The 26,802-nt window shown below is 36.9% G+C and overlaps 1 protein-coding gene across 2 annotated transcripts in view; it reads right to left on the bottom strand.

Annotated features, from left to right (window-relative positions):
- Nucleotides 1–25,962, bottom strand: part of IPO11 (importin 11) — an 80,585-nt gene extending 54,623 nt beyond the window's left edge. The window contains exons 1-12 of one of the 2 annotated variants that reach the window (XM_036403159.1): nt 25,900–25,962; nt 25,349–25,416; nt 19,278–19,362; nt 18,849–18,992; nt 15,432–15,532; nt 10,604–10,676; nt 7,040–7,243; nt 5,271–5,403; nt 4,261–4,319; nt 3,423–3,471; nt 2,150–2,220; nt 614–806 (exon numbers count right to left, since the gene is read on the bottom strand). In XM_036403159.1, coding sequence (XP_036259052.1) covers nt 614–806; nt 2,150–2,220; nt 3,423–3,471; nt 4,261–4,319; nt 5,271–5,403; nt 7,040–7,243; nt 10,604–10,676; nt 15,432–15,532; nt 18,849–18,986 — 1,021 coding nt within the window. In that variant the 5' untranslated portion in view covers nt 18,987–18,992; nt 19,278–19,362; nt 25,349–25,416; nt 25,900–25,962. Of the gene's footprint in view, nt 1–613; nt 807–2,149; nt 2,221–3,422; nt 3,472–4,260; nt 4,320–5,270; nt 5,404–7,039; nt 7,244–10,603; nt 10,677–15,431; nt 15,533–18,848; nt 18,993–19,277; nt 19,363–25,348; nt 25,417–25,899 lie in introns of those variants that run through there. The other variant, XM_054517902.1, reaches the window with a different exon arrangement.
- Nucleotides 25,963–26,802: the final 840 nt, after the last annotated feature.

Raw genomic sequence — 26,802 nt, 5'->3', positions numbered from 1 at the left:
GGTAAGAGAGGTTTTTAAGCAAGTAATTGATTCTGACATATACCAGTATGCATATACAAACTTTTCTCAAATTCATAGAGAATGCTAATTGTTATCTAGTCACTGCCATAATGTGAAAAGTTGAGTTTTTTTTTTTTATTTCACACATACAGCAATGTATGAAGTTTCAAAATGAAACAGTCCTACAAAGCAAAACATATGAACTCCTTTATATACAATTGCATCTCCAATCCACTGTATTTCATTGTACTGGTATTAGTTAATTACAGAAAATACACCATTTTATCAAACATATCTCATGGTAAAGATGCAACAAACAAGATGATGATAATAAACAAAACTCTATACCTCCGCCCTTTTTAAAATTTGTTCAATGGAAACTAGAACAATCAAAAAAGAAAAGGTATTTGTGCTCCTTCTGCATTTAAAATTCCTTTGGAATGTCATTATCTAAGTACACTAATACTTTAAAAGTTAAAGTAACAATTCTCAATATAGAGGTAGAACCATATATATTTAAATAATTACTAAAACATTAATAAAGAAGTAACTGTTGAGAATAGCTAGCAAAATAATTCTCAAGACATAAAAAATTATTTTAGTAGTGAAGTACCTTCAATATTTTTGGATGGTTTGTATGCATAATTTTTTACAATCATCTTAATGAGATTCATGCATTGCACAATAAACTGCTCAAATACAACTCCTTCACCAGCTTCCGTGAAAACGTAGCTTACAGAGAACTCCAGTGATCTCTGAATCAAAGCAGTGAATGAGCAAGGATGTTGATCCAGGAAGTCCAAAAGCTTAAAAAAAGGAATTAGAAACAGAAAAATCAAAACACTTTTAGTTAAGTCTTATTAAATGCTTTAGTAACCTAGTTATCAAAAACAGGTGCCAATTTATATTAAACTATAGAAAACTGAACATGGACAGGATTTTAGGAAGAGATCAGTATCAACTGTTAATGAAGCATTATTTAATGGCAAAATTCTTGATTTTGGTTCGAAATGACTTTTTTTTAAGTATAAGGAAGAATAACAATTTTTAAATGGACCAGCTTACTAGTAGTAAATAAAATGTATCAGCCATACTTAAAACAGTGAGTATTTCAGCAGATAATTCATCCCTATTGGAATCAGTGTAAGCAAAAGCAGTATGAGGGCTATATAGCTCCTCCCCTAACAGAACCAATGCAGTACAAGCACTCGCTTCCACAACTTAGCTTTTCCAATTAGTGATCTAAAATACACTGGTGGATTCCTTTAGTCTCCTTTAGTACTGCAAAAATGCTTAAACCTCTATTCTTGCATGTGAATTTCCACAGGTGGTAGATTAATCAAATTTACTTTCTTTTCAGGTCTGTGAAAAAAGATTCCCATTTGCTATCTAAGTACTATGACAAGGACCAAAAATAATGTGTCAGAGCATTTTCAGCTCAATTTTGGTGAAGCTGATAGGTGCTTTTTACTTCTGATAACTAGGCTGAATATTTAAAATACACCCATGGCCTCTAGATAGAATCTGAAAACAACGGGAACTCTGTAGGTTTTGTAACTTTAAAAAAAAATAACAAAACCAAAAAAAACAAGACCAAGTATCTATGTTAACATTACCTTCAATATAATATGCATTTAACATTTGCACAGAATCAGCTGACAAGTCCAAGTGTATTAGACAATACAAGCCTCAGAGGGCAAGAGTATGTTGGTCATATTCTTTTGATTAGTATGGCCAGTAATTCCACAGAAATAACAAAGCCATAGAAACAGTGATCTAACTACCTATAAAAGGCATGATGAAAAGCCTATCTCTTCTTTATTCCTTAATACCAGGACCATTGTTTAACCAATGCTTCCCAAACTCTTCCTTAAACAAATCCTAGCTAAACAATTTATTTATGAAATGCACTTAATTTTGTTTGAGCTAAGAAAATGTACTCTTCACTGCTGCAGCTTATAACAGCATGAGTAAATAGACACCCCTTCTTCAAAAATACGTCTCCTAACAAAGAAGTCTCAAGTTACAGTACCTTCCACTTATTTGAATGGTCTGAAACAGATTCACTTTAAGGCACCTAAGTGTCTGGATGGGGACTGCTCCTCCAGAAATATAAGCAATACAATAACTGAAAGGAGATTTTACTTACCACTTTAGTGAACAGAATTATGGTCTTTTCTAGACGATCTCTGCATATGCTTTCTGCTCTTATACTTCTACCTGGTAAATCAGACATTTGACCACTATCATTTTTTAGACTTTAATTTTCTTTCCGGATAGCTAGGTTTTAAATAATTAACACTGGAGAAGAACTTATTTTTACTGTAGTTAATACATTAAGTTAAGCCTGAAAAAAGTTCTAGGGCAAAATAAATTCCAAATCAAATTCAAGGTAATGACTAGGAATAGAAAATATTAAACTGTTTCTCTCAACTGTACTGAAATTCACTGCAGTTGATCAGGCTATAAAAATTGCGACATCATTACAGAAAATTCAATTATAAAAGGCAGTTAAAATAATGCAAGCAAATGCTAGTACAGACAAAAAATAATTATGCATTGAAAATATAAAGATGTCCTTTTAATAAAACCGCATACTGTTGTGCTTTTCTAGAAACTCCACCTTGAAGAATAATTTATTATGGGCATTAGAAAACATTCTGAATTAGGAAAAAAAAACAGACAACTTTTATTAAAAGAAAGAAAAACCAGAAAGGGTCATATTGAAAGCATACAGGCAGAAACACAATATAACAAAAGCAAACACTAATCCTATAAGGTAGCTGTACCTGCTTTTGCAAAACAATCTACTGATTAGAAATGTAGAAATGGGAAGGTTCAGCTCAGTTTTTGTCTTAGGACACAGAAACCCTTAAGTCCTCATATTCTAGGGGACTACAGTAAACACCAAACCTCAGTATGGGATGGCCTTCAATCCCTTCTATTCAAACTCTGCACCTCGTCAAAAATGAAATAAGAGCCAGAAGGAGCCTGACTGTAGTATAGCAAAAGTGACAATTGGAGGCAGTTTCCATCTCTTCTAAAAATGAGGCTCAAAGCCCCAGTCAGACCTCTTACCGAAGTACAGGCTCCTGAACCCAGGAACTTCACCAAAATATCAAAATGACATATAACTTACTTCAAAAAAAAAATCCTCTTCAGTTTAGACATCTATTCTTTTAAAAAGTGTTGTTGAAATATTACACCAAATAGAATTTTGATGCGATTTTAGCCCATTGATACAAAAAGACACTTTTACTGAATTCTTCCTTAATAGTTTCAGCAGCATTTAAAAAAATAGTGTCAACTTCTACAAAAATACCTTGCACCTAAATGATTATTGATGATGCACTAGCCTGTATATTTTCACCCAGCTTCTAACATTTAACAATGAACACAAAGAAAAATGGTCAGATACTTACTACACTCCAGAAACTGTTTCAACCGTTCAAATACGGCATGTAGAAAACCCTGAAAAACAAACGTGTCTTTAAAGGTGAACCTTATTCTGCACCATATTATGAGAACAAAATTATGTCAGACTAAAGTTAGTTCATTTGTGTTACCAGCTCAGACATGACCACATAACTTTGAACTGAACTCTTTGATTACTTTAAACAATTTCTTCAAGAAATTAACAATTAGCTAGCAAGCAGACGGCACAGATGATCCAAACTGACCTTATCAGTACCACTTAAAGGCATTGCAACTCTAGGAGAAGGAAGGATAGGTAACTAGAGACATGTCCTTTAAAATATGCTTATCAAGTTGTACCCTGTTCTCAACTTCCTAGTGTAGGCCGTAGGTTGCAGGTACTCAATTCCTCCACAGGCAGCACTGGAGGTTAAGGAAGGTGCTTGGGTCTCTTTATCTCACCCTACCCTCTCCATTGGCTGCAGACTACAGGCTTTTATCTCTCTCAAATGTGATAGGACAAGCATGGCATCAAAGTCATCACTTAACTAAATGGTTTTAACTGGGGGGAGGAGAGCGCATGTACGAGATCTTTCAGTAAGCAACAGGTGTGACCACCATGTGGTGTGTAACTTGGAAAGGAAGTCTTTTCTTTTTTTAAACATGATGCCATTAGAATCCATCTAGGATTTGAGAGCCCTTGGCTGATGGGAGGACAACTTTGAGAGAATGTTGCTTGATCTTCCTTTGCATAATGCGTGCCTTTCAATGATTTCCAGACATAGCTCCAATAACACCTGAAATCATCACGAAAGTTTTCTAATCTAGAACTAGAAACACACTTACCATCACCTCTGCATTCCAATGAGGTTCTACAAAGCCATGGACTGTTAGTTTCCGAAGCACTAGGAAAAAAAATTACTTGTGTAGCTATTTATTAGCTCTTGCTTCAACAGATTTCAGAACACAATAAAAATTCCACTTGCTGTGCCTTTCTTTCAACTCAATACTCTAAAAAATAGACATAATTTTTGGTTGTGGATGCCTCACCCATATCTAACATCCACCTTGTTGAAACTACTTTAAAATATACCTTGTGTGAAATAAGGAAGAGAACTTTTAACAATTACTCCATCAGGAAGAATTGTGCCAAAACACTTAAGTATTAAACTCCTGAAAGATCCTGCAGTAGTAGGAAAAGGACCAAGTGCAGTCAGGTAGGGCACATAAGCCACTGGTAAATTCTCTCAGGTTTATCACTGCCTGTAACCCAGCAAAAGCTGGACGCTGCATCTTCGGAAACAATTCAGGACATGTATTATTTACATTGCAAGAATTGTATAGAATAAAATCCCAATTGTTAAAAGCAGCAAAGTAGTCAGGATATGCATTTATTCCACTCATAAGCCCTTGAGCACAAGGGCTAAGACAAACTAACTGCTAAGGCTAGCTTTTTAGTGGACACAGGGTGAACTTAATGGAATGAAACTTGTAGCTCAGCTTCCTCAATTAAGTGCTAAAGACATGCAAGCCAAAATTACAACACACGTAAGAAAACATCCTCTTATGCCACCCACCTTCCAACCTCCTACACTTCTTAAAACATGCACAGTGGAGTGCACAGTTTCTCACATACTGAGAAACAAAACCACTCTCTCTCCCCCTTCTGCATGAGCAGTAGTCCTCCTGCCTTGTTAACAGTACAGGTAAAACAAACCAAAAATACAGTTATTCCTAATGGGAATGGCTTTGTTAGAGAATGGGAACTATTTACCAAAGAACTTCTATAGATTCCCTGTGAAGAAAGTTATTTGATTCCTTACACTTAATGACTTAACATCATTCTATATTATTACCTTTCAATGACAACAAGGTCCTTTCTAGGGAATTTGCAGCTGCAGCTTCATCTCCTGTACAAATCTGTTGTAGGAATGTATCTGTATGGTGATTCCACAAGGAACACGCAAAGCTATAAATACTTGATGTAAGCTGCAAAAGGAATATGAAGAATGTATTTTGTTTCCTGAATTTTGCTATGCCATAATAAATCTCCAAATTTTAAAGGCTGGTTTAGACTATTAAAATATTTAATCCAGCTTCTTGTATGTATCGTGGAACACAATGTTTAATTTGCTTCTTTGTAATGAGTCATACTAACCTTAAGACATTTTCCAGAAAAATACCTTGTCTTGATTTGAAGATATTATGATAGACTCATTGGTGTCCCTGACTACTTGGATCTATGACTCTCACCTTAAAGAAAACTATTTAGGGCTCTTTTCTTACCTGATTTTCAGTAAATACAGCTGCTGGTGCATAATATGGTATGATGCTTCAAAAAATTATCAGCTTTCCTCATCACCTCTTCTCCCACAAAGACAAGGACAAGCTGTCCATCTTACAGTTAAATGAATGTCTGAATCATCTTACTCTGGGACACACTTAGCAGTTACAGGTGCAATATAGTATTGAACAATGCCTACTCCAAAACTAAATTGACTTTATCAATAGCTGTAAATACTCATTTTTTTTAAAACACAGAATGACAAATAGATTCTAATCAGGTAGAACTGAACAAATCCCTAACTTAATTCACATTACAGTTCACACACAGTGCTTAACTGATAAAGATTTCTGAATTACAAACAGAAGATGAAGATTTTTTCACTCAGTTATGGTAGCAACGGATGGCTTCATAATTACATAAATCTGCATTTAGTCTGTTACACCTTATATCAATGGAGTCAAATGCACCTGTTTATTTAGTTGCTTTGAATGAGTAAAGGTTAGTAAAGGTCCTATTTACAAGTCAGTCTTGAATGCCTCAGACTTCTGATGTTTAAAATTTCATCTTATTGGTGACATAGACAAATTTCTACATAGATAAGTAGGTAAACCTCCATAAACAGTCTTCATTTTCAGTACTCACTTTTTCCTTTAAAATGAAGGAATAAACTAAAATTTAAAAAATTCCAGAGTAACATGTTTGGAAAAAATGTTTAAGTCACTAAATTCAGTTAGCTGGTACTACATTGTTGTCCAACTCCAAATGGGTTTGGAGATGCATGGCCTACAGCCAAAATTACATCTGTGTTCTAATCAGTGCATTTTTACAGTGGAGAATGTAAGCTGAATGACTTGATATTTGGCATTTGCATTCACATCTTGCCTTTTAATTAACCTGAAGAGATGGCCTGGAAAAATCTCAAAGACATTCCTGCTGGTAGTAAAAACTAAAATATGGTAGTATAGAAGTCTAAATCCCGGTATTTTTTAAAGAGTATACTGACTTAAAAATTCAGAACACACTTCCAAAAAATCTCAGTAAATTCCTAGAAAAGGTCTATCAATGTTCTATAGATGAAGCTCAGCATCTTTACATAAATTAAGATAATGCTCAAGCTGTATGCAAAATTAATAAAGATCACAAATATCTCACCCAGAAAATGGCCTCCAGTTATTCCACAGTACACAGATACCCACAACGTAAGAGCACTTCTGTTCCAAGGACAGATATCTAAGTCCACAGACATGCCATTAATGCCCTACCAGCTAAACTCAGGAAGAAGCAAGCATGTACAATACACAGTTTGCATGCTGTATAGTACTGCATCACATTACTTACATCATAGAAAAGCTTCCTATCTGCAGCAAGCCGTTTGGATGCCAGGGTCTTTGTAACATGGTAAAACGTAAGTAGCGCCCTGTGTTGCTGAAGATCATCCTGCACCTTCACAGATTCTACAAGAGTGGGTATAAGTTCTGGCCATTGTCTTGGGCAGTCCACTCTGGCAACTTTAGCAATCAGTACAGAGATCTGAGTTGCTATCTGCAAAAAATACCACAGACACCACTAAGCCAAAGGGCATTGAGGAAATGAATAATGACAAGATCCACAGTAAAATAAAACCTGAACAAAAAAAACCCTAGAATGATACATTTTTTGTGCTTTTTCTCAAGCTGTTTTCAAGTTTGCTGAATGCAAATAAATGTGGAAAAAAAGTTTATGTTTGTAGCAAGCATTACATAAAATACTAAACTTAATACGTTGCTTAAATTTTACATGAAGACCAGTAACTGTATTTATTCTAGAAATCACATAAAGAACCAAATATCTGGGAACCACTTCTTACTTAGCAATCTTTTCTCTAATTTTCTATGAACATACACTGCTGAGTACGTATTACCCACAGTTCGGCTCTACCCGACTTTTAGATAGAGCCATTCCTAGCCCCAGGAACACAGATGTGTAAGCCTAAGCCCCATCCCAGTAACTGGAACTGAGACTCTCTCTTGCTCCAGATCTTCAGAACCTCAGGCCAGGAGCACCTGCACTACTCATACCATCTGACTTTGGTTGCTAGGCCCAAGTTCCACTGGCATCAATCTTGCCAGCAGCTGGAACCTAGTCCTTGGAGCACACATGCATGATGAATAGAGTGAGATTACACAGTAAGACAGGTAAGTGATGCAATCAGAACACAGGACAGGCAGTGATCATCAGGCACAGGGTTTGTTCAGACACAGGTACAGACCACCCATGTTTACACATGACTGGCCCTTTCTAAGCTCTCTTTCTGTCTATTCTACACTTGGCTGCTGTACAACTCCCTTCCCCTAAACATTCCTTAGCATATTTTGCATGATCACCCAAAACCCTACTTCAAATATCCAAAAATTTCACATTCTTGTTTTTCCTGTTCTTTTCTAATTGAAAAGGTCCTTGACTGGATTAGTGAAGTAGACACTCTCTCCCCTCAGCACACTAGAAAACCACACTTCCAGCCTGGGGAAGAAGTCACCTTCTTAGGCTACCAGAAGGGATCCAAATCCAAGGAATTACAGGCCTAAGAAGGACAGAGCAATGCCCTTCTTTACTGGTGCCTGAGCTCTTTCATCTGGAGTCTGACAACCCCACCAAGCTTTCCACCACACTTATTCCTACCATGCTACTTAGTGAGAAGAATTGCTTCAGGAAAATTATGTCAATGCTCACAATAAAGAGCTGGGAGTCCTACTTATTACTATATCAAATTACATCAATTGACATAACAGGAGGAGCAAATAAATTCTTCTCCCTATGTGACACAAGAAGCAACCTCCCAGGAAAACCAAAAGTACTTTTAACTTGAGCACTGGCTTTTTAAATGGGGAGAAAGAAGAAAAAGAACTAGCTGAATTACATTTGAAGAAGTTCTCTGTTCCACTGTTCCCTCCATATGCTAAATATCTTCAGAGGGCATGGCAATTATGCTTTCAGCAGATGCTATGTTCTCTTTTTCTCCTACACCTCCCTTGGAAGTCAAGTTGTATCATCACATCTCCATACTATGCCTGCTTCTCACTTTTTTGTGTTGTTTTTCTTTCTATACAAGAGTCAATTTCTTCTGCTTTCAGTGATGCAAAAAGCATAGGCAGATAGCAACTGTGTTATGAACTGTCTGTGACTGGAAAAGTGCAGTTATCAGGAACACAGGATATCAAAACTCAGACATATCAAGCAGGCTGGGAACTAAACTAAAGATTCCTTGGAAAGGACACCTCAGGATACCTACAAGAGAGATTGGGGAACAAAGGGAAAGAAAGGGATATGGACTCTGTAAACATATTTCCATATCACACGTAATTGTTTGGGCAATTATTTAGATTGCTGCGATAAAAACAAATAAAAATCTCCACATCTTAAAAAATGACATCCCAAAAAATGTCATAAAGATGTACAAACCAAAACATGAAGCCACTACTCTTTAAAATGTAAGTTAAAAACGTTCCAATCTCAACTGCAACTACAGTTGGAGAACTCCAGAACTGTTAATTGCATTTTACTGAATTTGAAACAGCAGTGGCATTCTTAACTAAGAAAAATGCTATGCTACCATCTTAGCAGGCAAACAGATGAAATACTAATGAATGTATAATTGTAGGAAAAAAAAATTGATAAAAGGTTTTGGTTTGCAAAAAATATACTTAATATTAGAGTTTCATAGTTAATTTACCTATTAGTATATGCAAAAAATCATATAAACTTCAAAATTAAATTTGATAAATTATATTCCACCTAGTAGAAGCATAAATGACACACACTATGGTTCAGCTTGACATACTTCATAGTTGTTTTTAGTGAACATACAGAAACAAGTAATATTTGTCATATTGTTTACATTGAAACAATATCTGCAGAAGAAATTTTAAAACACTTTATATGCTTTTTTAAAAATTGCATTTGCAATGAAAATTCTTAGCTCTCGTCAAAACTGTCATTTCACAATGGGCTTCTACAAAGACTAAATTACCCTAATTTTGATAAAATGCTCTAAATCCTAGAAATTACATTATCCTGTCAAGAAATTCCAAGAAGTTAAAATTGAACTGTCTGCAGAACAGAAGTTTATTCCCAATGCCTTTTCTTTTCAATCTTAACCTTAAGCCTATCATTTCTGTATTTCCTTGACAACATTTTTTAAGATCCAGCTCAAAATATTTCCAAATACTTCCTTGCAGAATCTTATACTTACATGATGAAGAAGTTACCAAAAGTAAGATTGATTCATCTAATATGGGCATATTCTGTGCCCCTAACATTAGTTCTGGACTCAATATAATAATAAATTCTTATTCTAATCAAAATCATGGCTTACAATTAGTCACTTTATGTAAGAAAAGACACTATCACACTGAAGCTTTATTAAGCTTATTTAAATTCACTAAAATGCTGTAACTAGACATGTGACAGCAATACTGCTCAGGTGGATTTATACAGCAGCAACCTCAACAGCTCACTCCTGCTCTGCCTCTGCCACATTTCCTTGCATGTCCGCACTGGGAGTCAGGTAAGAGAACAGACACAGATGAAAAAAACAAAAAACACTCAGGGAAAGGTTATTTTTCAGCTACATCCATTCCCTGAACCATTTCACCAAATGGTTGCACAAACAGCAAGGGACAACAAACTGCCACTGCAACACCAAAAGAAACAAACCACAGAGACAAAACGTTGTTTCCAGCCAAAGTGGTTCTATAATTCAATGAGTTATGACCTATGGTAAAAGATCTCACTTCAAGGTCTGTCTGCAAAGCACTATGTAAACTGCAACTTCATTATTATAATAAAATACTTTGTAAAGAAAGAAAACAAGATATCTATCAATACAAGCATTTCTTGGAAGAGTAATAAACAATCACCACTAACCTGATTCACTGGCTCATTAAAGTTGGTGATAAGTCCAGCACGCAATGTAGATTTTTCTTCTTCAGAAAGAGCACTGCCAGGATATATTTATTAAAATATTATTTATTTTCAATTAAAAAATTACTATAAATTAATTTGTAACTATCAAAAAAACTATCAAAACAAAAGAACATCCTTTGTTCTTCCACTATCTCAAATATCCTTAGAAAGAGAGGGAACCATGAAGAAAATACTTATAAGGCATTTTAGTCTCACATTCTGAGAGTTGGTGTGACCTTTTCCAAGATAAATGGCAAAAGAGTTGACAGAGTGAAATACACAGATATACAATGAAAAAACACAAAACTGCACAAAATACAAATTGATTGCTCATAGACAACTGTCATATAGTTATTACTGACAGAACAGAGGATTTGAACATGAATTTGCCCATGTACTAATGGACAGTGGCCAAAAATATCCAGAAAAGGCAATCACCATATCAGATGACAGCTTTTTTGGAAAAGCAGTTAAGTCTTTTCTATTATAAATCCTTTTCTATAAGAAAGCAATATATTTACACTTAAAAGTAAAGATCCATTGAAAATTATAGCTTTGTGTGAAAAGTACATTGATATATTCTCCATAAAGTGCAGGGGAAAATAGTGAGCAGGGAAAAAATTCCAAGCCATAAAGGTTAATTTTCATTCAAGTGCAGCATTGCGGTATCTTAAAACTTAATTTTAAGTGACCTTTATCAGTTTAAGACTACAAGTTACAGTATGATATCACTTCTGTATTACTTCAGATTTTATATCATTCATGCAATTTTCTTATAATTTCCAGGCAGGAAACACAACACACTGCTCCAAAAAAGGTTTTGTTGATATTTATAGATTACACTACTGGGGGAAAAGAAAACCCAAATCAAACTAAACAAAAAACCCCAACAAATTTTAATCTACTGATAGCACCTGGAAAGCTGTTTCTCCTTCATAAAAAGCCTGGAAGTTATCACGCAAGGTTGTTCAGATTAAAGTTTCACCTAACATTGCAATGACTTAGAAGCATGCAAACATCCCATCTCAGTGAAGGCTAGAGGCTGGAAATTAAGAAGATTAAACACACCAACACAACCACTTCCTCTTGTCTGACCTCAGGCACAGATATTAACTGACTAGTTTTATATACTGAGGTTTAAAATTATATCTAAAGCTCCCTAAAGCATAGGTTTTACTCTAATCTAGACAAATACTAAATATTAATCTCAAAATAATAAGAAAATAGAGGTAGGAATTGCCATAAGAACAAACATTTACAAAAATATTCTAGTTTTCACTTTGTCTTCACCTCTGCAAAAACACAAGTACTCACTATTTCCTAGATCAAAGACTTATCATTTGAAGTATAGTACAAAAGGGGGGCACTTCATTGTTTCACTAGTGACTCAGAACTGTACACTAAGTCTTATTTTCCAAGGTAATTCTAGCATTCAGGAGCCACAATTTTATTTTTTATATTTTAAATCAAGACATAGGCTTTAAGATTTTTTCTGCAAAAAATTAAATTATCCCTAAAAATATTTTGGTTAAAATTTACAGATATTTCTGCAACAATAAAAGCTTTTCTGCATGTAACTATTTTACTTATTAATCTAGAGCCATGAGATGATGTTCCATGACAATTTTTTGAGGGTTTTTCTTTTATAATATGAAAATGTAGTGTGTAATTTCCTCACATGCAGGCATCCTCTAAGTCGTTTCTAAAACTTAAAAGCTCTTATTAATAATATTTAAAAATCTATAATCAATTAAATATAGATTGTATAATAACTCACTTTCAGAGACAATAGAAAGCATGTAAAATCTGGTTTTTAAAGAAAAAAATAGCCCATTTTACTATATTACTGAATTTATTTTGTTTCTGGGCTCACAAGACCCCTGGCTTTAAACTGTTTTTCATAATTATATTAAACTTATGATATGCACAGTCTAAGAGCAGCAAGAATTCAGTTCATTACTTACTGTAAATAAAAACACTGTAATTAAGCTTTTGCCATTGCAGACAAAACAAAGGAAAGAAACAGATTCATGAGGACCAGCGCTTTAAAAACACCAGCTTGTGACAAGCAAAACTGGAAAACAGTAATGAAAAAAATCTAAGAAATCAATGTCGATGCAAGTGTCACCCAGCAGCACTGTGTGACAGAGTTCCGGAGTCTGTCAGACCGTGGGTGGAGGAACTCAGCGTTCAAACAACACGAGAGTGACATCTGCCGGAGAAGAGGGACACCCTCAGCCCCTCAAGGAGACACAGACCCGCACCACTGCTGCCCTCAGCCTCCCCTAATGCCTTGCAAGAAAGCCAATTCCACAATTCCGCCTGTAAAAGTTACAGGCAGGCGAAAAGTCAGGAAGAACGTGCCTCCTTCAGCCAGTTATTTCCCTTCAGCATTGAATTATATGTGCCCAAAAATTAAAACAACTTCATCTACACATGAACTTCTAAGTACCATCTACTATGTAGGCTGTAGTCTTTCACAATTTGCAAATTCAACATTACTTTGATCTTTCTCTGTGTCTGTGGTATGGAGAAATATACATCCAAATACTTTAAAAATTATTTTGGAGCTTTTTTTAAAAAAGCCTGATATTTCACATTTGGATTTATGGCTTATGAGAGGTCATCACACAACTGAAAACATATATTTGAAAAGTATTGTTAAAGTATTGTACCGTGTTGCTAACACAGTACTCAAATAAGAGAACAAAGTCCACAAGAGACAGGATACAATTGTCTGTAAAATCAAAAACACGTTCAACTCTTGAAATCAAGACAAACCATTTCTGAGGAAAATAAAAACACATACAAAATCATCCTGTGAGACCAGCTTTTGAGGAGGCTGACAACAAATTTCAAAAGAAAAAGCCAAATTGTGCCTGAAAAGAGGCTATGACAATTCTAGGCACTTTGCCACAGCTATATGAAAAGCTACCTGAAAAAGAAGGAGGGAGGAAGTTCACAGGCTCATCTTCTAAATCACTCTCACTGGAAAATGCAGTTCTAAGCCTGATCTATACATCAAAACATGCTTTGATGTACTACTATGGATGGAGAGCAGACAGCTGCTGAAGTGAGATGCAAGACAAAAGGCAAGAATTTTGCAAAGACAACAAAAATGCAGCATCTACAATGAAGTCTTCAAAAAATCATGGTATTCAAAGTATGATTAGTTCACAAAATTATCAACTGAAAATTTAGTTTAAATCAGGATTTTTCAAAATTACCTCAACTTATTCTAGGAGAAATGTGATCTGGTTGAGTGCTGACAAAATGTCACATCTAACATATTTAGAAAGAAAAACAGTTGGACACAGAAGAAAAATTTACTATGCATTACCCCATTGAATTCTTAACAGCAGCCAACAAATTTTAAAATTTATTTTATCATTTAATTGCACTAAATTAGTGGCAGGAAAGTTAGAAATGGGGAATAATAGGGTTGTATGGAAAATTTAATATAGATTTAACTCATGGAATCTTTAACAGCCAAGAAAAATTTATTTTTTAAATTGCATTTAATTTAAAACTACAGGGAAACTAACTACATTAAAATATTTCTATTTAATTTTTACCTCAAACAGTAAAATTCCAGTTTTTAGTTCTGCAAGAAATAAACTACACTTTTTTACCAGAAATACTACTAGTGGCTAAAAATACTGACAAATTGAAACAATGTTTAACTTCTTCCAACAGTTCTGGCGAAGTACCAGTGTTGTAAGCAGAATCCTGTTAACCAGAAATGTCAAAGATATATGCCATCTTTCATGAAAAAGATGCTATTTTCCTTTTACATAGAAAAGAATCCAAATGCTTGCAGATGTTTTGCAATTATATACTAATTCACACATACAAATACTCTGGTGCTCTATGCCATAATGAAGGAGTACTACACCACTTAAAATGTGCTGTGGATACGGAATTTTATAATTTTTCATTCCTTTGGTAGATCTTTGGAAAGGCTTACAATGCAAGGCAAAATACATTGAACTATCTCAAACAATGAACAATGAAAATCATATTTTGCATCATAACACGAACTTAGATTTGTGATCCAGAAAAACCGTACCTAGAATTCCACCTAATACCCTACATCTGACAGTGACACTCCCACCTATTACAAGCATTTGAGACTGAACGCTTGCAAGCCTTTGAGTTCTGGAATTGAAGCTCTTTGTGAAATCACACCTGTTTTTAAAGGAAAGATAAGCACTTCACACAAAAGACTGGGAAGTATATAATTCTACAGGTTACATATTAAAATGGCACTTTTTACAAATTTTAAATAAATTACACGGTGCTCATGAAAAGTGCCTATACTTCTCATCTTCTTTGGAGAACTCTTTGTCATGCCTTATAGAACAATGAAAAAAGAAGACCAGAACTTTTTAGTATGGTAACTGCTGCCTCCTTCCTGTGTACACATTCAATACATATCAGCTTGAACAAAATTAAATGTCCTTCTCACTGTCCAAGAGATTACCTTTCACTTCTGTCACTCTCAGTAAACCCAGATGTTAATGTTGCAACACATACTGCATCACTTCAAAACCTATTACCTATGAAACAGCCTTCTAACTCAGCTCTCAAAAGTAAATCATGAACAGTCATAGGAAGCAATATAAAGACAAAATGTTTTATCAGCAAGTCCTGAAGTTTGAAGCATGTTGTCAGTTCCACCACAAATTCTATAGTAAATTCTACCAACTAAAGATCTCCTGTTTTTCCAGCCTGGCAATCATAACAAAGCCAACTTTAGGATGGTTAAGTGGAAGATCTCAAAACTTACTGTGGTGCGACCCGTCTCCAGTAGCGATCAATTCCATTTTTAAAGTACAGCACAGCTAACCATCTTACATTCACATCCAGGCTATGATTTGTAAAGATATTCTGTTAAAAAAAAAGAAAAAGTTAAAAATTTCTCAAGATACCACAAGAAAGACAGAAATTGTATCAATGCATGTCCTGGTATATGTAGAAATACACACACCACAGTGATATGGGTGTACATAAACAAAAAGCCTTAATCATCATTTGACAGGGAAGTGAAAACACTGGTCTAAACATAAATTTTTAGAGATTAAAAAAATGTTTATCACTAGCCCAAATTTTGACTTATTTAAAAAAACAACATATAAGGCAAATGTATTGCTAATCTTGTCCGGCAGAGAAGGAAATATAAGGGCATATAAATCAGACAATTTTTACAATCTTTAATGACATAGCTCTCAGAAGTTTGTGCCACTGCAGAATACAGGCTAATTCCTTATTCTAGTCAGAATCCAGTCTTCAGATTATTTATTCATTATGTTATTTATTCATTATGTTATTTATTCATTATGTTATTTATTCATTATGTTATTCATTCATATGGCAAGAACCATCCTATCTAGCAATGCTGTTTTAAAATAGTGACCTGGTAGGTCTGCAATTCTCAAATTTGACTATGCTTAGGAAATCAGGAAATTAGTTTCTACCAATAAAAAGCTATGTATCTGTAGATAGCACATATATATACGCTTTTATATATCTGTATGTACATACAGACAAACACAGAGGAGTTATTTTGTATGGTAATGGTGTAAAATTAATCAACCAAGAGAAACTAAAATAAAGGTAGGTTATTGAATCTCAACACAGGTACTACTCTGAACAGCAGGTCTCCTCCTGTTTTCTACTGCATCGGATGGATCCTTCTCAAGGGGTGAGACATCATTACTCCCACCTTTAGAGAGCAAGCATGCGTGAAGCATGTTCTTACTATACAGTACACTGCAGAAAGAGCTCACCACTTGTATTCCTTGCTTTTAGAAGTCCAGTAAGAAGGGACCTGAAAAATGCAGGGATTCTGGTCAAAAGTATCTGCTACTTTTGGGCACCATGCCTGCAAACACAGGCATAAACAAACCTTTCAAATAACTCAGCACAGCAGAAACCTGGGACCTCATTTTCACTATGAATTGAAAACATAATTTTCTCTCAAAATCTACTTTTATTAATAGTAACATCTATCTAGAGGTAATGGCCAACCCAAAAAAACCCAACACACTCCAATCACTAGAAAGTAAACAGATTTACATGCCAACAATGATATAAACTTCAAAACTAGCAATTGTAGAAAAATATCAGAAAGGTGGTAACCCACCAAAAATACCACACAACACAAAAATTATTTCTATGTAATATGTTCTCCTTCCCCAAAGCTCATTTAGGAAGACAGACTGAATCTCTAAAAGACTTGACCTTTCCCAAATGCAATTTAAGCATATTAAAATACTAACAGCTAACTTCAAACACCATTTCCATATTACAAAAATAACATTTCAAAATAAATGAAACATGGAAAACCCAAAATACTCATACTGAATATTCCTCTCCTTGCTAAAATATTTAGCAAAAGCAAAGCTTCCACAGATAAACACCCTGAAACTAGACCAGACCTAGATAAAAAAAGACCAAAGAATCTACACAAAAACAAGTAGAACTTCTCATTATACTCTTTATCTTCATATGAACTTCCTAAAACATGAAGTACTTAATATAACACAGTAATGCTGTCACAGACAGAACAGGAATGAAGCCAATATACAAACTGATATAACTTGCACAGAGGTTCTTTTCAAAACCATCCAATTCTGAATCAAAAGAGAGATACATAATACCTTCAAAAGAGAAACACAGAAAGTAATGATAGCAGCTCCACTAGGTACTAAAAATGGTAGGATCAAGGATGCATGTCTCATGATCTTCTTTACGATTTTCTCTACTCTGTCCCAGAAGCAAGTGTATCTCACAGTAAGTAATTATATTACTTGCCACAACCCACAGATATCAGCTGTCTTACCCTCTCTCCATTTACATTAACTTGTTTCCCTGAATCCTTTTTTGCTCCACCAAGAAGATGTCAACTATTTTCTCTCCCAGACAGCACACCTGTCATGATCAAGTTAAAGAAGCAGACTCCTCACTTGCTTAGTTTGGAAGACTATATTGATATTTCACTCTTAAAGAAAGGCTGATGTGGCCCCAACAAATCCACCTAACCACATAAAAAGAAATTATCAGCATTTGAATATTATGTACCAGCATATACATCTTTAATAAGCATCTAAACATCTGAATTTTTAGTCCTTATTTAAAATTAACTCATATCTGTTCCAGTTACCTGTGAGTACTCAATTTGTCTACACCCCAAGGTGTAAGATCTCAAAGCAAACATCACTAAAGGAAAAAAACATCACTAGTGGAAATTTCTGCTGGTTTCTATCAAGATCATTTACCACTGCCGCTGCACTATTGCAAAGCCAGTACATAAAAGGGCATTTGACAGCTCAAAGTATCTTCTACTCGTTTCTCTAAATCCTTGGGCTCACCTTCAACTTTCCAAACAAATTAGAGGGTTTATAGAGACCAGAACACATCACCCAACAAATCTGGGGCATTCGATCTATGCACTGAGGACAGATGTTTGTAGAAAAAACATTTTACCTCTGTTTTTAAGACTATTATAAACATATGCAGAGATATTGGAGAATAACAACAGTGTTAATTTCATGTATCTTTGCTGAAACAGCTTCATTTCCTTTTTGACTGTGTTGTCATCATTTTGACCATATTAATGCATCCATTTCACCAATGGTCATAGTACTCGAAGTATTCATCTTCCCCATTCCAGACCTTACTACCATAGCCAGGTCAGTTAATCTCCCTGGGAGTTTCCCTCCACTAACAAAAAGGAAAGTAATCCCAGAGAGGTATCACACAATTCAATGGAAAGCATGAGGGAACTTCTATGAAAATGCTCATAAAGCATCATCTTCCCAGAAAAGGAAAAGTCCTTATTGCCTTGATATATAAAAGGTCCCCTGCCTCTTGAGGCAGTAAAGGCAATTCCTTTGAGTAGGGCCCTCTTGGCCTTTTACCATCCACAATTCACAACAGGCAAAGAAAAGATTTAGCACTACTGCCCACTCATACTGCTAGAGACTGGATTTCCACCTTCTGAATACCTGGGAAAAGAGCTTACTTTGAGATACAGTGATGACAATGCCTAGCACTGTTGTATCCTACTTACCACATCCTTCAGCATAAGGATTCTACTGCCTGGACCATGACAACTCAGGGGTTATGGCTTAACCGTGTTCTAGAGACCAGTACTCAAAATTATTAAGAGTTTACTTAGTAGCACTTTTTCACTGTATCTTACCAACAAGACTGAATAAAAACCTGGCTGTGTTTCCCATTGCTTCAGCTGCTCCTCAGCTGGCTTCAACACTGCAGTATCTTGGCTAGTAGCTTGCGTCAAGACTTGCAAAACAACAGTGCTAGCACTGTTGAGATCCATGAAAATCTGAAAACATTTACAGAGGAGAAAAAACACCTAATGAGAAAAAGATAGCAAATATAGACAGGTATTTTCCATTCTTATTATCCAAACACCCCACGCTTATTTTTCATTAGACTACACAGTGTAAAGATAGCACGACACCCACACACAGGCAGTTGAGGTACAGGGATAGAACTATTTGCTTCCAGAAATCTCTCAGCAGAAAGAGCAGGCATTATATCAATCATTACAAGCACATTTGCTAGATCGGAAGAACTGCAGGAAATATTTTGATTGTAAAACAGTTACCTCTCTTGTGAAGCACAGCAGCTAAGAGCAAAACTGCAACTAGAGATAATTACTCAGATGTAAGCAGAGCAAACCATGGGGTTGTCTGAAAGAGGCAAAAATGCAGATTATTAACATTTTTGCATTTTACTTTTTCTTCAAGACAGAAAACGGCACATTCATATAGTCACATTCTATAACTCAAATTCATCCAAACGATTCATATTAATTAAAAAAGAAAGCATTAAGTCTCACAATTAGTCTTACATGATACAGAATTTTCCTCAATGTATTTGGTTTCCTTCTTATTTAGCATACAAATGCTAACCAGCTGAACTACAAATGCATATTGCCAAATTTCCAGTTTATATACGTGGTTTGCACTCTTGTACTCTATGAAGGCAAAACAAAACCCTGCTCTCCAGATGATAGAAATTACACTTATAATGACCACAGAAACAATGTTACAAGAAGAAAAAGACACATATATGAAAGAAACTATGAAGACTGTTTTCTGCTTAAAAAAATACAGTTTAAAGCCTAATTAACTTTTAATAACACATACACAGTTGAATATTCATATACTTAGGTTTTCTAAATGAACAACAAAGAACAGTTTCTCTTCAAAGAAGAGAGAGAAGGAGGTTGAAGTGGGGCATCAGGAGGAATTTCTTCATGGAAAGGATTAATAAGCATCAGAATGGGCTGCCCAGAGAAGCTGTGGAGTTGTCATCCCTGGAGGTGGTCAGGAAAAGACTGGATGTGGCACTTAGTGCAGTGGTGTAGCTGACAAAGTAGTGATCTGTCAAAGGCTGGACTCAGACTTGGAAGTCTTTTCTAATATCTTGATTGGAAATCACTTCTGTGATTTGCTTTTGTTTAATGGGAAAAAAAGGTTTATTTTTCCACCTTCAGGAAAAAGATCAAGATTAAAATTGTTACAGTAATAGTAACGAAGTGGAAGACATGAAATTTATTCTGACACAGGTTTAAAAATTTTGATTTTTTTTTTTAGAAAAATCGCCTTAACAACAAAACTAGCCACAATACTGGAGAGCTTTTATACCAGTAACAGCATTGCACAATTGAAAAAAAAAGTTCTTCATCTCCAAATCTCCAACCATCCTCTAAAAAAGCTGACTAAAATTTGAAGGTCCTAAGGTTAAAAAAAGTCTACATTTAAACCCATGAAACACAAAATCACATCTCTCCTCACAGCAATAATTAAATTGTTGACTCCATCTCTGCTTTATACTTTCCATGTGAAGAACCTTCCAATCTTTCTGCTTTAACCAGTTGTGCACAAGGTAGCAGAAGGGGGGTTACTACAGGGGTGTCTTCTGTGACCAGCTGCCAGAAGCTTCCCACACGTCTGACAGAAGCAGCGCCAGATGGCCCCAAGACACACCTGCCACTGGCCACAGCTGAACCCACCAGCAACAGCGGTAGCACCTCTAGAAAAACATGTCTAAGAAGAGGGAGGAAAAACCTGAAGGCTTTGGCTTCCACTGGAAATTCACTAGAACACTTCTCATTAGAAGACATACTTGAGTTAATAAAATGCAAGCACAAAAAACAAGTGACTTTTTTCCAGTTTATTATTTCAAAACAATTAGCTGGCAGTTCTAAAGATAACAACAAAGGACAACAACAAAAATCAAAGAGAAATATTTGCTTCTTTTTTAATAATGTTTCTCATTCCTGAAAAGGTTTGTACTTCCATGTAAAAACTATGGAGCAGCTATGGTTTGAGCTACTGCTCAAAAAAAAACCTCAAGAAAAATCAAACAGCTTAGTGGGTCAGAACAAAAACTTATTTAATCCAATGCTCTTGCTCTGTCAAAACCACAGCAGATACTCAGGTCAGAACATTTTACATAATGCTGGCTTGCCATCCAGAAAACTCTGGTTCAAGGATTTTCTATTAAGAGGCAGGGAATTTAACAGCCCTCAAGATTTAGTCTCCAATGAATTTGCACAGTTGCTTTTTGATCCCATATAAAGATCATTAGATGAGGCCATCACAAGCCAAATAGCAAAACTGAATTAGAAAATAATCTCCCCAGAGATAGGTCAACTACAAATAATGCTTATAAATACTGTAAAGTATTTAGTGAAGTGGTATATTCTGTATGATTTGGATAGCAAAAAATTAACTGGAAAAACATCTAATAAACGTGTAGCAAATGCATATGGCAGACATGCAAAAAAGCTGTCTATTGCCACTGCTTTTTAAAAATTCCCCTGAACAGTTTCTGTTTTCTTCTAGTAAATCACTATTTTACTTGTATTAATTTCTAATTAAAAAAAAAAAGAAAGAAAATAAAGAGAAATTTAAAAATTTCAACAAAATATTTTGAATCAATTCTTACTGTACAAAACTTGAATTTGCAGTTTAAGCTAGCTACAAATTAGTTAAGCTAAAACAAAGAGATACGGTGACCAAAATAAATAGTATAACCCTCTGCTTCCCCCTGAACCCCTTAAGTACCCAAAGAGGGAAGGAGCAGGAAAAATGCAGGTTTTCCTTTGGATCAAGTTTTCCAATAATTTTCACACCACATTGTTGACAGGTAAATGTGCTAGGCATAAAAAAGCAGACAGAGCAGCAAGCAGCTTTTATTTCACACTCTTGACAAAATGTGATGTAAACTTAGAACAAGCTTACAAACTGTGACTGAGCCATAACTGCCCACCAAAAGGCAGGGGTGGGATCCCGGGGGCACACACAGCAAAAAAAACCCAAACAAGCCAAAAAGTCAAGCCATCTAAGCACACTGTTCCACAAACACTAGAGGACATTACAGGAGCAAGGAGGACTACATGACTTCAAACAACGTCAAGCCATTCAGGTTCAAGTCCTAGCATGTAATTTCAACTCTGACGAAGTCGTTACCTTCCCTTCTCACTGACAGGATTTCTACAGGGAGCTTATTCTCTGCATGCTCCCTGTAAAGACAATTGACTCAGGGAGGGCACCAGCTCCTATCTTAGTGGGATCTGCTCAAAATGCAGTTTTAATTACTGCCATGTACAGATGCACTTGTGAGAGTTATTCCTGCAGACAGACACAGCTGCACCTTGGGAGTTTAAACCCAGATCTCTCCAATCTTAGATTGTTGTGATACTCTCACACTGCCCTCTTTTCTTTTCTTTTTTAATTGATGAGATAGAGACAATCCTCACTATTCAAATATCCGACTTCAGCTGTTGCATGGGAAAGGCAAAAGGGACATAGGTTACTCCAGAGACTGGTTAAATCACTGGGACAAGGACTTTCTCCATAGTTCATGGGACTTCTACAGCTTCACTCAGTACTGAACTATATCTACAAGACTGTCCTAGAGATGCAACTCAGAAGGTGAGTATTAAATAGCTGTTGTCTTTTGGGTACTTTCAGAGACATGAGGCACCTATAGAAATTTTGGCAGTCTGTCAACCTTATAAGCAACACATTTTTAGAAGGAATGGTCTAAAGGTCTGCATCTCTGTCACAACAGCCAGAATTTCCAGGTTTGATTATTGAGTAAGGGTGTCATTTCCCTTTTTTGTTTACTAACATCAGTCTGTGTCTTCACAATAAACACTGAGCAGTATCAGGAATGTTCACTGCCTTTTCTGTGGTCCACACCTATTGCTATAACAACCAAATTGCACACAAACATATTGGAGGAAGGAAAAGAAATCCCTTTCACTAGAAAGTATTCAATGTCTTAAATGTTCTAGTTTTATACTAGCCATGCCAGTTTAATGTTTTTCCTTAACAGTCAATGTTTCTGATACTAACAAATAAGTATCTAGGTACTTTTCCCTTCACACTAAAAAGCATCCTAATTTTAAAATCACATGAGCTATGAAAAGAAATTGGCAACTACTAAACATCTGAAGGGGTACAAAACAAAGGATTTCATCGCTAAACACCTCCCTACTTCACTTTTTCTGAGAGAATGCAGTGTAACAACTCACTCATATCCAGATAATTAATTCTGTGTATTTTTTTCTCTTTTGTTAAGAATTCAATTAATTCTTTCCAGCTGTAAGAAGGTGCAAGAATAAATTAAGATTTTATGAAATCAGAAGAAAAAGTCATAAACACATTACACAAAATACAGTGTGCTCTCTCTGATCATAATGCAAATACATTCTGGGCTACTTCAAGAGCACCAGTGGCTCTGAGGATATGGTGATCCTGCTTTACTCAGTGTCTGAGATAGTTCCTAGGACTCCATTTCTAGCTTGATTCTCACAGTTCTCCCTCTCTTCAGTTCAAGAAGGAGCAAACTGGAGAGAGATCAGAGCTACTAGGATAGTCTGTGGTCTAAAGCAAATTATCTGTGAGGAGGTAAAGTTTAATGTTGTTTAAGACAGTGGAACCTAAGGAAGACTTTGCAGACACCTAAAACTAATTCCCCGAAGAGTGCTTACAAAGAGGACTTGCTGCTTCCTACCAACAGATTATACAACTAACAAACAACTTTAAAGCTACACCCTGCAGCTCAGAAGTAGAAAATTGGGACTGTCATTTACAGCACATTTGTTTCAAGGAAAACAGGAAAAAAAAAGTTTCCATGCTGAAAAGCCACAAGAACTCCTGAAACAAGTAACACAAACACTGGCATTCAGTCATAGAGATAAGATACATTACCAAGGATACTCTCACCTTCAGGAAAAGTTTTTCTCCAGCCTTCCACAAACTCCTCCACAAATCTCTTTTCTAGCATGGCAGTTATCTGCATCAATCATGCCATATGCTCATAGTCCTACTGAGGAATGCACCCAAAAGAACTAGAACTATCCTGGTTATTGAAGGTACTACTTAAACTCACTAATAATTACAGCAATCACCAAAACCAACACAATGACTAATATTAAGCATTACTAAAATTTTTCAGAGCCTACATATTAATTTTTCTTTATGTAATTGAACCAAGCTATCTAAAGTTTGCCCAATTTTTAAGCCACAGTAAAGAAGACAAAATGTCTGAGTAGCAAAGAGTTAGAGGTGTTTTTTTCCCATACTGGTAGTGACAGAAACACAGAAGTAGAATTTCCAAAATTTCATTTTTAGAAAAATTTAACATTGAAACTAAAACTTAGGTCTGAAAAAAGCATGCAGAAGTCATGAATGGTACAAGAACTAAGAACAGCGAGGACCACAGTAACAAAGGACAGTAACAAGCAAGGCTGACAACAATGTTAAGGAAAGTCAATCAGATTATATTAAAAACTCTGAGGAGAAGAATGAACTTTGATATTAAATAGTAGCCACCAAAGTGACCAAAAATTCCCAACAGAAAGACCAGGGAGCAAAGAAATGAGTGAGACAATTCCAAGGATTAACTCAAAAATTACTGTGTCATAGTGTTCAGGACTGATGACACAGGAAAAGACAAATGGATACACAGACAATGTAAGAATATTTTTAACATTTAATAGTAACTTTCTAGGATGACCAATACTACAAGGTCAATCTCATTCCTTTAACTTCTTCCTAATTTATCTAATTTAATGGATTTTTAAAAAGACCTGACAGACCACTTAAAACAAACTAGTGCCACACAGCTGAGATGGAAACGCATGTTTCATTCAGTCCTCATGTTCTGAAACAGGTTTAAACCCTTTCATTTTAACTACAGTTAACTCCCACTTTTGATGATACAGTTTCAAAATATTATATGTAAAGCATGGGTGACAAACACCTTTATCATTTATACACATGATAATAAGTGTCCCTGATGAGAACAGTACAGTGAAAGAATGAGAGAAGAAAAACAGAGAGCAGTGACAAATTTGGTGTTGCCATGAAGTTTGAAGAAACCAAACTCCATAAGGGACATGCTTTTTGCAAAAACTCGGATACATCTTACATACATATAAATTTGAATTCAGCAGCATTTTGCTGATGTGCTGTGTGAGCTGATTTAAAAGCCAGACCAAATATGTTGCAGATATGACTTCACGTATGAGACATGGGAAACAAGGCACATGGAAGTGTAAGTGGGAAGCAGCAACACCATTGCATTTAGGGCCTTGTCCTTGTATTTTACACATAGTGCTGTCTTCCACGGTAACAAAGTGGAGAAATAACTCACCACTGCTGCACTGAGCCTGCCTCTGTTTAAGGGAAGACTGCTCGGCAGAAAAATTGTTGTTCTTCAGCCTGCAAGAAGAAAACAACCACCTGGAATAAAGGCAAGTACGCGCCCCTTCCCGCACAAAACAAGTTCTCTCGGGTTAGCGCCTCATCTTCCTCCCAAGCCTTCCATTAATTCCAGCCTGACTAAAAACTGTTTCAAGGAGAAAGCGGGAAACTGTTCCCTGGAATTAGGTAACAGTTATTTACTTCCTGCTTCGAGCAGGCCCTTTGCCACGGCCACCAGTAATAGGTACGGGAGGCCTGGCTGCCCTAACCTCGGGGACGGTGCCCCGGAGCCAGTATCGTGGCGGGCACTCCACGCCGAAGCCGCGCCGGGTCGGGCAGCGCAAACGGGGCCACAGCCGGCAGAGCAGCAGCCGAAGCGAGTACGAAGGAGCAGCGCCGCTGGCAGCGGCGCAGTCCCGGGCTCCGTGCCCCGAGCGCTGCCCCGCTGGCAGCCGCCGGCGCCGTTCCCCCCGTCCCGTCCCCTCCCGGCCTCACACGAACCGGGACCAGGGAGCGCCGCTCCGGCACCACCGCCTCCCTGGCGCGACCCTGACGTCACGTTCCCGCGACGCCAGAGCGCTCCCGCGCCGCTCCGCCGGCAAAAGAGGGGCGGGGGAGGGGCTGGGGCGTCGGGGGCGGGGCCAGGGCGTCCGGGGCGGGGCTCCCGGAGCGCGCTGCCCGCTGACGTCAGGCGGCGGCTACACGCGCGCAGGGTGGTTTGGCGCGCGCGGCATCCGGCGGCGCTTCCCTGAAACGTTCCCGAGGGGAGGGGGGACATCAAGGGTGACGTGCGTGGTGTTCATGTCAGAACATAACGCTAAAAATGTATGTATGAGAAAGTAAAGCAAAAAATACAGAAAGGATTAAAAAACCGAGTGTACTTTATTGGTGTGGCAGCGGCTGGGAATGACTGCACGGGCACTGTGACTCCGGGCCACGAGCGGGCGGGCGCTTTGTGCGGAGTCTGGGCGTTAAAGCGCCGCGTTATCTTATCGGCAGAAATTGATGAGGGTCGCCCTGCAAATCCATCCATCCTTCCTTCCTTTCCTTCCTTCCTTCCTTTCCTTCCTCCCTTCCTTCCTTCCTTTCCTGCCTTCTTCTCCTCTTTCCTCTTTTCCATTTTTTTCTTCCTCTTTTTTCCTCTCTTTCCCCCTCTTTCATTCATCTCGCCTTTTCTCTTTTTCTTTCCGCCCTGCCCCTTTATCCAAAACCCACTGCCGTCTGCTTACCGACTAGGTAGGGCTACTAAACACACACATTTTTAGGCCGTGTGTCATTTACTAATAAACCTTGGAAAGCTTCTGTGGACCCGCTGACATCCGTCGCCCCCGTAGCCCACGGGCACTTAGGCCTCACGGCTGCTCCCATCGCCCGAAGGGTGGGACGGACCCGCCGTTCCCGGGA

This window comes from Molothrus ater, chromosome Z (genome assembly GCF_012460135.2).
Source record: "Molothrus ater isolate BHLD 08-10-18 breed brown headed cowbird chromosome Z, BPBGC_Mater_1.1, whole genome shotgun sequence".
Classification (NCBI taxonomy): domain Eukaryota; kingdom Metazoa; phylum Chordata; class Aves; order Passeriformes; family Icteridae; genus Molothrus; species Molothrus ater.
Note: the sequence above shows the minus strand (reverse complement) of the source record. Positions and strands in the feature narration are given on the sequence as shown.